The sequence below is a fragment of the Camelus bactrianus genome, chromosome 5, assembly GCF_048773025.1.
Source record: "Camelus bactrianus isolate YW-2024 breed Bactrian camel chromosome 5, ASM4877302v1, whole genome shotgun sequence".
Lineage (NCBI taxonomy): Eukaryota > Metazoa > Chordata > Mammalia > Artiodactyla > Camelidae > Camelus > Camelus bactrianus.
Window position 1 is genome coordinate 12,531,014 of NC_133543.1, and position 12,802 is coordinate 12,543,815.

General features: G+C 40.8%; 1 protein-coding gene across 1 annotated transcript in view; it reads right to left on the reverse strand.

Moving 5' to 3' along the window:
* MYO7B (myosin VIIB) overlaps nucleotides 1-12,802 on the reverse strand; it is an 89,304-nt gene that overhangs the window by 72,320 nt on the left and 4,182 nt on the right. Inside the window, exon 2 of the mRNA XM_074363446.1 lies at nucleotides 501-542. Coding sequence (XP_074219547.1) covers nucleotides 501-518 — 18 coding nt within the window. The 5' untranslated portion in view covers nucleotides 519-542. The remainder of the gene's footprint in view (nucleotides 1-500; nucleotides 543-12,802) is intronic.

Below are 12,802 nucleotides of genomic sequence, written 5' to 3' on the forward strand. Positions count from 1 at the left end.
GCACACCCCACCCAGGTGGCCTGCACCCCACATCCCAGGGCAGCACAGTGTGTCAGCATGGCGGACTCAAGGCCCATCGGCTCTCTCCTCCCATGGAGCCATCTCTTGGCCACTGGGATACAAGCAGGTGCTTAACAGATGCTCACTGAGTGGAAGGAAGGGGATGCAGGGCCCGAAGTGGTGATCTGGCCCAGTGTTTCCTCCCCACCCACCCTGGGTGAGCTTCTCCCAACCGCAACACGAGACAACATATGAGAAATCCCTTTGTCAAGATATTTTAAGCCCCGAACATAAGTGAGGGATTATTGCACACACCTGGTCATTCCACCAAGGCCCAGAGGTTGGCCAAACTCCTTTTTGGGTTGTTCCCCAAACTCCTCATCTGTGGGGTTTTCCTTAGAGGGTCTCGTTGCCTCTCCCTTCTTTCCCTGGGGGTGATCTGACTCAGCCCTTGGCAAGCCCCACCAAGAACCCCTAGACCGAGGAGATGCAAGTCTTACCAGTCGTACGCCCGACATCCTGGGGCAGCCGTTGCTCACAGCCTGTGTGCAGAGAGAAAGCAGAATGTCAGTCCTCGTGGCTCTGGATGTGGGACCCTGGAGGAGTGGGGCCACCAGTGTCCAGAGGCGTGCCCCTGAGTGCCTGGCATGGGGCCAAGAAATGACTTGACAAAATGGACAGATGAGTCATCATCCCATCCCAAGCGGAAGAGGCTTCCAGGACACCCTTGCTTCCTCCTGCCCCATCTCATCTATTTTACACTCAGCATTGGGCTCAACACAGGGAGTAGGGTGGTTCTGAACAGGTTTAAAACACTGTCCCTGTCACCCACAAGTCAAACTGTATCTGGTCAGACATCTGTGAAAACCAGCCATCACCACACACCACAGGGAGTGTGGAGGGAAGCAGACGGCGTAAACAGACACAGCAAACACTGTCTAAACCTCACAGCACGCCCCAAACACAGGTATCCCCAATTTCATACGTGGGCTCAACAAAGAAGAGGTGGTCTGTTAACCAGCAGCATAGCTGGCAATCCCACCTGGCTCTGCCTCCTTTCAATCCTGTGCCCCGCACCTGGCTGCCTCCCAGGGGCTTTGGGAGCACAGAGGTGGAGGTGTAGATTGTCACGCCAGCCAGTGGAGGAGGAAGGTCACCGCCTTGATCCAAAAGAGGATCCCAGCCTTGCCCCTCCGTGCGGGGAGCAGCGTGAGGCAGGTACCTACTGCTGGTTTTGTTCACCCCCTGTTCCCTGTGTCTAATGCAGAACTGCCCCCGGGAATGACCCAGGAAATATTTGTTCAGTGAAACAGAATGGAGCCCTTGGAGAGGATGTCCTTTTTTGATGCTTTTTCCAGATGAGTAAGAATTCACAGTGGAAGCAAAGACAGGTGTTCTCTAGGGACGCTGTGACTTTAGCAAAGGCAGAGGGGCAAAGGGCAAAGGATGTGAAGGGTCCACGCTGAGTGGGACAAAGAGTCTTTGGCCACTCTTCTGTTAAACAAAGAAACATTTTATTTCAATTTTTATTTACTGCCTGGGCATTTTTACATTCATGACAACCTACACCTCCCAGTGTTTGTTGAGTGCCTACAGTGTAAAAGGCAGTAATCAGATTGAGATTCCCTTTTAAGGTCTGAGGCTACAGCTCTTTCAAGGGTGGCTGGTCCATGTCCCCACCTCACGTAACCCAGTGAGGTGATGGGTGGGCATGCCCCCTCCCCAGCTCCCCAGCGTTGCTCTGGCCCCTCACTTCTCTATCCCAGGTAGAAACCTCAGACCCTCTACTGCCTCATGCATGGCACTGACCTCCATGTTCATCACTCTCCGGACACCAGGATCTGCCTCACAGGTGCCCCCTGCCAGTCCTGCCCTCCCTGGGGGATGACCTGACACATGTTCTGGACTCCCACTCCCCTGACCCCAGATTCCACTAACCTCCACTCCCGCACGACTGGCGCTGGTCATCCCATGTCCCAGAACCTCTCCATTTCAGAAGCAAAGTCTTCCAGCTCTCCAGCCCCACCCCAAACTAGCACTAGTCGCCCACTCCCACTCAGAAACAGCTGTTCCTTCATTTTATCATGACTTCTCAGCCCTTTTGTTTCTCCCCAGTCTCTCAGCCAGGCATCCTAGCTTTATTTCTATCCCAACCAGCCTGGAAGCTGCCTTAAATCTTTTTTGGAACAAAGTGGTTTTGTAAACACCCGTAAATGGAATACAAAACTAAAGCACAGTGAGCGCCACGCTATGTGGACCCCTCTGGTCCACCACTGTCTGGCCCACCACGGTCTTGTGAATGCTGCTGGCTCCTGCAAGAAAGTCCCAGCCCTGAACTGAGCCCACCAGGGATGGGTCACACCACCCTGACGGCAGGGGCCAGGGCAGTTTCATGGCCGGCACCTCCTCTGGGGCTTTAGAAATGCCTGAGGACCCCTTGAGTGGGCCCTAGTTGGCTCTTTCTGCAAAAATTAAAAAAAAAAAACAAACCCTATTTCAAAGCTCCCTCCCACTACTCACTCTGCAGAACACCTTGATCTGTGTCACTGAAAAAAGAGAGAAGTCACCCTCTGCTTCCAGCCCTGCCCTCTCTGGCCTCCTCCACCAGGGCCTTTGTTTTATCAATTACTGTGTTGATTAACATACATCCACAAATTCTTTGTGGACTCCTCCCTTGTAAAGACTGCGTCTCATTCTCCCCACCTGGGGTGTGGACTTAGTGGTTTCCTTCTAACAAATAGGATGAGGTGGAAGTGATGGAGTGTAGCTTCCAAGACTGGCTCATAAAAGGCCATGTGGTTTCCTCCTCTCTCTCTCCAACATCACTCAGCCTGGGGAAACTTGCTGTCATGTCATGAGGACACTCAAGCAGCCCCAAGGAGCGACCCATGTGGTGAGGAACTGAGGTCTCTAGTCAAGACCCAGTGATCTTGGAAGCAGGTGTTCCAGCCCCAGTCAAAGCTTCAGATGACCAGAGCTCCAGCCAATGTCCTTGTTATGGCTGAACTGTGTCCCCTCCAAGTTCATATGTTGAAGCCCTAACCACCCCTGACCTCAGATGGGACTGCATTTGAAGATGAGGCTTTTAAGAGGTGATGAAGTTAAATTGGTATTGTTAGGATGGGGCATAACCCAACACGACTGATATCCCTGTAAGAAGAGGAAGAGGTATTAGAGGTGTGTGTGCGGAGGACTGACCATACGAGGACAGAGTAGCAAGACGGTGAGTGTCTGCAAGCCAAGGAGAGGGGCTTTGGGAAAACTCAGCCCTACTTGGCCTCAGACTTCCAGCTCCAGAATTGTGAGAACATAAATGTCAGTTATTTAAGCTGCCTAGCTGGTGGCATTTTGTTATAGCATCTCCAGAAAACAAACACTAAGCTCATGGGCTTCCTGGTCCAGAACTGCCCAGCTAAGATGCTCTTGGATTTCAGAAATCATCTGAGAAAGTAAATATTTGAAGCTGCAAAATTTTGGATTACTTTCTTATGCAGCAATAGGTAGCTAATACAACTGCCCCTCACTCTCACATCTTCCTTCATTCTCACTCTTCTGGCCTTTCCTCCCAAAGTTTTTCTGAAGATGCAAGTTTTGTCTACACTAAAATGAACTTTCTTGGCCTCATGACCTGCTCCAGCTATTGCTCTATATTGTATATGCCATATATTGTATATATTGCTATATACCCCTCTGCTCCTCAGCTGAGCCTCTTGAAGGAGTTGCCCCATCATGTTGCCTCCACTCTTTTATCTTTCATGCCTTCCCAAGCCTTGGGTCACACGCATGTCCCCACAAACACTGCACTCCAGGGCCAACGTGACTCAAGTCAACGCCAAGACCCTTCCAGCCATGCCCTCTTCCCTGACTACAGCCTCTTGGCTCCTGCAGGATTTCACTTCCCTGCCTTTCCTTTGCTCCTGGGGGGGTCCTCTCAACCTCCTCCCAGGACCCTTTCCCTCCCCTTGGCCTCTTGGTGTCTGAGGGAGATGCTGGTCTTTTTGTCTGCCTGATGTGCCTCCCCCTATTTCCTTTGGGAGAAATTCTCCTCTCTTTGTCCAAAATGTTTCTGATAGTGACCATGAATCATGGTACCTCAGAGACGGCATGTGATTCAAGGAGGGGTCAATCACAGGCTTTCCCTGGGATGTTCCAAATTGGAGCTGGGGGTCGGCTTTTTTCTGAAGTTGCAAAGTTTTGAAATATGATTCCAGAACTGCCAGGGGCTATGGTCCTAGTGTCTTAAAAAAAAAAAAATAGCTGGTATGAGAGAATAAAGTTGGCAGGCCAGGAGGGAAGTAGACAAAAGACAGAAATCCTATCTCTGGCTTTTTTCATTTTGTTATTTGAGCTAAGCTACCTAGACTCTGTTGAAACCAAAGAATTCTCATTGTTCTGGTGGCCCTCATTCTATTCCCTTTCAGCCTGCACACCCTCCTTGTGCATTCACACCACCTCCCAGGGCCACTCCCAGGATCAAAGCAATTCTGAGTCTGAAACCAATGTCTCCAACCCTCATCGCTATCCTGAACTCCAGATCCACCAAGGCCCTATTCTCTGGATATCTCCAGCAGACAGGCCATGGGCACATCAAACTCAACATGACCACAGCAACTCATCTCCTCTGTCCTCAAATCTGCTCTTTCCCCTGTGTTCTTTATCTCAGTGAATAAAAACTAGCAGCTGTTGAAGAAAATGCCTGAGTCATCTTATTATCCTCATATCAAATGATCACTAGGATCTGAAGAATTCATCCCTTAAAAACTTGAGTCTCCCAACTATGTTGTTTACAAGATACTCACCTGAAATATAAAGACACAGATAGATTACAAATAAAGAGATTCAGGAAATATACCATGTTTATACTAGTTAAAAGAAAGGAGGAGTAGCTATACTAATATCAGGCACAGCAGACTTCAGGACAAGAAAAATTATGAGGACTATTATTACAAAATAATAAAGGGACTGATTCCCAAAGAGAACATAACATTACTTAATCTGTATGCACCTAACAACACAGCATGAAAATACATGTGGCAAAAACTGGTAGACCTACAAGCAGAAAAAAATAAATCCACAATTACAGTCGGAGACTTTAGCATCCCTATATCAGTATTTGACATATCTGCCAGGCCTAAAATCAGCAAGGACATCGCTGAACTCAATAGCACCATTAGTCAACTGGATCCCATTGACATTCATAGAATACTTCATCCAACAACAGGAGAATATACCTTCTCAAGTTCACATGGAACATTTACCAAGATAGACCACTTTCTGGGCCACAAACACATCTGAACAAATTTTAAAAATAAAAATCATGCAATCTGTGCTTTCAGCCCACAATGAAATTACACTGGAAATCAAAATAGCTGGAAAATCCCCAAATATTTGGAGATTAAGAAACACACTTACAAATAGCATGTGTGTCAAAGAAGACTCAAGAAAGATTTTTAAGTGTTTTCAACTAAATGAAAATACAACTTACCAAAACTTGTGGGATGCAGTGAAATTAGTGCTTAGAAGGAAATTTATAGCACTGGAAGACTATTTTTAAATAACGGGATTCAAATCAGATGGCAGACTGGGAGGACTCGGAATTCACCTACCTCCATGAACATATCAAAAATACATCTATATGTGGAACAATTGTCACTGAAAATGAACTGCAGCCTAACAGAAAGACTCCTGTAAAATCAAGGCTGTAAGAAAGATAACTGCAGAATCAGACAGAAAGGGAAGAGAAGTGGTCAGGTCAGGACCTGTGCCCCTGGGACAGGACTCAGAGGAAAAGGGAGATTACATGGGTGGAGACCCTTGCTGAGAGTGAGTGGTTTGAGCCCCATATTGGGCATCCCAGCCCTGGGGTCTGACAAAGGGAAGATGAGCCCCCTTGGCCAGTTACAGGGCCAGTGGAACTAATGGGAGGACTGTGGGAAGCCTGGACACTGCTTGTGAGGACCACACAAACACTTGCTCCTGAGGCTGGGCAGAGAGGAAGGAATGAAACCACAGAGTTGGCTGACTGGTTTCCCAGGACCACCCTGGCATGTGCCCTAGTCCACAGCCCAGCCCAAGCTGAGCAGGAAGGGGGCAGTTATTACTGGCAATTACACAGATGGGACATCAGAAAAAGTCCAGATCTCTGACAGTGGCCAGATTACTGCACTTCATGCCAGACCCATGCTGAATACCCACCCACACCAACCCCTCTTGCTCCAGCACTGCTCCCATCTGGAGCAAGGAGGCTGGTACTGGGAGGGGGAAGAGCACAACAGAAAGGGAACTGAGCCAGTTTGGACCCAAACCTCAGGGCTTCTGCATCAGCAACTTAGGACCTGGCCCTGTCCCTAGTAGGGCAGTGATGGCCACTGAGAGGAAAGCCCCCCAACTCACAGCTGGGTCTGGCTCTAGCCCCTCCATCTCTAGTCCCACCTCCCACCAAGGCAATAGCTGCCACCACACCCTAAGGAAAGATGTGACTTGTGTTCATATCAAATCCAGTCTCTCCACCAAAGCTACTAGGCACATGTAGATTCTATTGGGACATTGCCACATAAGGAGACCCCTTCAAGACCGCCATAGGTAACAATTTTACTTAAATTTGTAAAGACAGAGAAAGATAATTAAAGTGAGAAGAGAGAAGATTTTGTCTCAACTGAAAGAGTAAGAGAAAATAAAATAAAGTTTTTAAAAAGGGGTGTAGGTATAGCTCGGTGGTAGGGAGTGTACTTAGCAGGCAGAAGATCCTGGGTTTAATCTTTACTACACCTATATCTTAAAAAATTATTTTTTAAATAAAGGAAAAGAAAGAGCAAAGGAATCCCCCCCTAACAAAAAAACAACCAATGAAACAGAAATAAACAGTTTACCAGATACAGAGTTCAAAACATTAGTAATAAGAATGCTAAATGAATTAGGGAAAAGAATAGATGAAGGCAGAGAAAATTTTAACAAGGAACTAGAAAATATTAAAAAGAACAAGTCAGAACGGAAGAATACAAGAACTGAAATGAAAAACCTACTAGAAGGAATGAATAGTAGACTAGATGATACAGAAAAATGCATAAGTGATCTGGAGGATAGAATAATGGAAATCACCCAAACAAAACAGCAAAAATAAAAACAAATTTAAAAAATAAAAACAGTTTAAGGAATCTTTGGGATAACATCAAATGTACTAACATTCTCATCATAGGGGTCCCAAAAGGAGAAGAGAGAGAAGGGGGTAAAAAAATGTATTTAATAAAATTTTGAAAATTCAGGTTGAAAATGTCCCAAGCCTGAAGAAGGAAACAGATATCCAGGTGCAGAAAACACAGAGGGCTCCAAACAAAATAAAACCAAACAGACCCACACCAAGACACACCATAATTAAAATGTCAAAAATTAAAGAGAGAATTCTAGAGGCAGCAAGAGAAAAATACAGATTTATGTAAAAGGGAACCCCATTAAACTGTCATCTGGTTTTTCTGCAGAAATATTACAGGCCAGAGGGAAGTGACACGATATATTTAAAATGCTGAAAGGGAAAAACTTGAAACCTAAGATTCTCTTCCTGGCAAGACTGTTATTTAGAGTTAAAAAAGAGATAAATAACTTCTCAGACAAGCAAAATGAAAGGAGTTCATCAATACTAAACTGACCCTAAAAGAAATGTTAAAAGGTCTTCCCAAAGTAGAAAAGGCTTAACAAGAAGTATCTATGGGAAAGGAAAAAAACATCCCACTAGTAAAGGCAAATATATAGTAAAGGCTGAGGATCAACCACTTAAATAAGCTGGTACAAAGATTAAAAGATAAAAAATTATAAGGTCAACTATAACTACGAGAATCAGTAAAGGGATAAACATGAAGATATAAAATGTGACATCAAAATCACAAAGTGTAGGGGAAGGGAGTAAAAAAGTGTAGATCTTTTGGAAGGTGTTAGAACTTAAAGGACTACCTGTTTAAAACAGATATGTTACAGGTCAACATATATGAATCGCATGGTAACCACAAATCAGAAACCTACAACAGATACACAAAAACAAGAGAGTAAGGAACATAAGCATACCACTAGATAAAATCATCAAACTATAAGGGAAGAAACTAAAAGAAGAAAAGGACAGGAAGAACTACAAAAACAACTGGAAAACAAGTAATAAAATGACAATAAGTACATAACCTATTTATAATTACTTTAAATGTCAATGGACTAAATCCTCCAATCAAAAGACACAGAATGGCTGATTGGATAGAAAACAAGTCCCATCTATATGCTACTTACAAGAGACTCCCTTCAGAATTAAAGACACACAGAGACTGAAAGTGAGGGGATGGAAAGAATATTTCATACAAATGGAGACAACAAGAAAGCTGGAGTAGTAATACTCATATCAGACAAAATGGACCTTAAAACAGAGTCTATAACAAAAGACAAAGAAGGGCATTATATAATGATAATTGGATCAATACAAGGAGATAATATTATACTCATTAACATGTGTGTACCCAATATAGGAAGGAGCAACTAAATACATAAAGCAAATATTAACAGACATAAAGGGAGAAATTGGCAACAATACCATATAATAGAAGGAGACTTTAACACCCCACTTACATCAATGGACATATCATTCAGACAGAAAATAAATAAAGGAACAGTGGTCTTAAATGACACAATAGACCAGTTGGACTTAATAGATATCTATAGGACATTACATCCAAAAACAGCAGAATACATGTTCTTTTCAAGCACACATGGAATGTTCTCCAGGATAGATCACATACTAGGCTGTGAAACAAGTCTTGACAAATTTAAGAAGATAGAAATGATATCAGGCATTTTTTTTTCTGACCACAAATGTATGAAACTAGGAATCCATTACAGGAAGAAAAATGGGAAAAGTATAAACACATGGAGACTAAACAACATGCCACTAAAAAAACCAATGGGTTAATGAAGAAAGCAAAGAGGAAATCAGAAAATACCTCAAGACAAATGAAAACAGAAACACAGTTTTCCAAAATCTATGGAAAGCAGCAAAAGCAGTTCTAAGAGGGAACTTTATAGTGATACAGGCCTAACACAAGAAATGAGAAAAATCTCAAATAAAAAAACCTAACCTTCCATTTAAAAGAATTAGAAAAAGAAGAAAACACAAAGCCCCATATCAGTGGAAGGAAGGAAATAATAACAATCAGAGAGGAAATAAATAAAATAGAGATGAAAAAACAATAGAAAAGATCAATGAAACCAAGAACAGTTTCTTTGAAAAGATAAACAAAATTGACAAATCTTTACCCAGGCTCACCAAGAAAAAAAGAAAGAGAACTTGCAAAAACAAAATAAGAAATGAAAGAAGAGGAATAACAACCGATATCACAGAGATACAAAAAAAAAAAAAAAAAAGAGAGAGAGTGAGAGAGAACACTATGAATAGTTATACGCCAACAAACTGGACAACCTAGAAGAAATGGACAAATTTTTAGAAACATACAACCTTCTAATCAGGAAGAAATAGACAATCTGAAGAGACCAATCACTAGAAGTGAAACTGAATTTGTAATTTTGAAAAATTCCCAGCAAACAAAAGTCCAGAGCTAGACAGCTTTTGGTAGGGAAGTTCTACCAAACACAAAAAGAAGAGCCAATACCTATTCTTCTCAAACTATTCCAAATAAGTGAAGAGAATGGAATATTCCCAAATTCATTCCATGAGGCCACCATTACCCTGATACCAAAAATAGACAAAGACACTACAAAAAAGAAAGAAAGAAAGAAAATTACAAGCCAGTATTTCTGATGAATATAGATGCAAAAATCTTCAATAAAATTTTAGCAAATCAAATTCAATAATATATAAAAAGAATCATACAACATGATCAAGTGGGATATTATTTCAGGGATGCAAGTACAGTTCACAAACTGATCACAAATTGATGTGATACACCACGTTAAGAAAAGGATAAAAATCACATGATCATCTCAATAAACATAGAAAAAGCACTTGACAAAATTCAACATCCATACATGGTAAAAACGTTCATCAAAGTTGGTATACAGGGAACATATCTCAACATAAAAAAGGCCATTTACGACAAACTCACAGCTAACATCATACTCAACAGTGAAAAGCTGAAAGCTTTTCCTCTAAAATCAGGAACAATACAAGGATGCCCACTCTTGACACTTCTATTTAACATATGATTAGAAGTCCTAGCCCCAGCAATCACACAAGAAAAAGAAATAAAAGAAATCCAAGTTGGAAGGAAAGAGGTAAAATGTTACTATTCGCAGATGATATGATACTCTATATAGAGAACCCTAAAGTCTCCACACAAAAACTATTACAACTAATAAATGCTTTCAGCAAGGGAGCAGGATATAAAATTAATACACTAATAATGAACTATCAAAAAGAGAAATTAAGGAAATAATCTCATTTACAATCACATAAAAAAATACCTAGGAATAAACTTAACCAAGAAGGTGAGAGACCTATATTCTGAAAACTATAAAACACTGATGAAGGAATCTGAAAATGATACAAAGCAATGGAAAGATATCCCATGTTGTTGGATTGGAAGGATTAATATTGTTAATATGTCCATACTGCCCAAAGAAATCTATAGCTATAATGCAACCTATATCAAAATACCCATGACATTACTCACAGAACTAGAACAAATAATCCTAAACTGTATATGGACCCACAAAAGGCTCTGAATTGCCAAAGCAATCTTGAGAAAGAAGAACAGAGATGGAGGTATCATGCTCCCTGCTTCAGACTATACTACAAAGCTACAATCATCAAAACAGCATGGTCCTCATACAGAAACAGACACATAGATCAACATAGCAGAATAAAAGGCCCAGAAATAAACTGATGCACTTTGGTCAATGAATCTACAGCAAAGGAGGCAAGAATATACAATGGGGAAAAGACACACTTTTCAACAAGTGGTGCTGGAAAAACTGGACAGCTACATGTAAAAGAATGAGATTAGAGCATTTCTTCATAACATATATAAAAATAAACTCAAAATGGATTAAAGATCTAAATGTGAGACTGAAACCATAAAACTCCTAGGGAAGAACATAGGCAAACACTCTTTGACATAAATAGTAGCAGTATTTTTTTTAGAGCTGTCTCCTAAGACAAATGAAATAAGAATAAAAATAAACAAATGGGACCTAATTAAACCTAAAGGCTTTTCACAGAAAAGGAAAGCATTCACAAAATGAAAAGACAACCTACTGAATGGGAGAAAATATTTGCAAATGATATGACAAATAAGGGGTTAATATCCAAAATATATAAACAGCTTGTACAATTCAATATCAAAAAAAAAAAGAACTCAAAATAAAAACTGGCAGGATACCCAAATAGACATTTTTCCAAAGGAGATATACAGATGGCCAACAGGCACATTAAAAAATGCCTAACATTGTTAATTATCAGAGAAATGCAAATCAAAACCACAATGAAATATCAACTTATATCTGTCAAAATGGCTATCATTCTCAAAAAGCTAAAAACAGAAATACCATATGATCCAATAATTCCTTCTGGGTACATACTTGAAAAAAACGAAAACGCTAATTCAAAAAGTAAATGCACCTCAATGTTCATAGCAGCATTATTTATAATAGTCAGGATGTAAAAGCAACCCAAGTGTCCATCAACAGATGAGTGGATAAAAAACATATGGGGTGTGTATGTGTGTATGTGTGTGTGTGTGTGTAATGGAAAATTACTCAGCCATAAAATTACTCATTCATAAAATGAATGAAATTCTTCCATTTGCAACAACCTGGATGCACCAAGAGAGTATTATGTTTAGTGAAATAAATCAAATAGAGAAAGACAAATACTATGTGTTATCACTTAGATGATGAATCTAAAAAATAAAATAAACAAATACTACAAAACAGAAACAGATGCACAGATACAGAGAACAAACTAGTGGTTACCAGTGGGGAGACAGGTGGGTGAGGGGCAAGATAGGGTTTTGGGATTAAGAGACATAAACTACTACGAATAAAATAAATAAACAACAAGGATATATTGCAAAGCACAGGGAAATATAGCCATTATTTTGTAATAACTTTAACTGGAGTATAATCTATAAAAATATTGAATCACTACGTTATACAACTGAAACCAACATAATATTGCAACTCAACTATACTTCAATTAATTTTTAAAAAATTTTAACAATAAAAAATATAATTAAGAAGAATAAAGACATAAAATTAATAATCTAAGCTTCCACCTTGGGAAACTAGAGAAAGAAGAGCAATATAATCCAAACACAAGAAGAAAAATAAATAAGTAATAAAAATAAGAGGAGAAATCATGAAATTGAAAACAGGAAATCAATAGAGAAAATCAATGAAACCAAAATCTAGTTCTTTGAAAACATCAGTTAGACTGACAAGCCTCTAGTCAGCTAACCAAGAAAAAAAGAGAGAAGACACAAATTTCTAGTATCAGAAATAAAACTGGGACATCTGATGGATAACTGGTCTCATAGTCATTAAAAGGGTCATAAAGGAGTATTATAAACAACTCTATCCCTACAAATTTGGTATCTTAGATGAAATGGACCAATTCCCTGAAAGACACAATCTATCAAAACTCAGACAAGAAGAAACAGACCATCTAAAAAGGCCTGTATCTAGTAGAAAAACTGAATTAATGATGAACAACATTTCAGAAAAGAAAGTGCCAGGCTCTGATGGTGTCACTGATGATGTCTATCAAACATTTAAGGGAAAAATGATACAAATTCTCCACAATATCTTCCAGGAGACA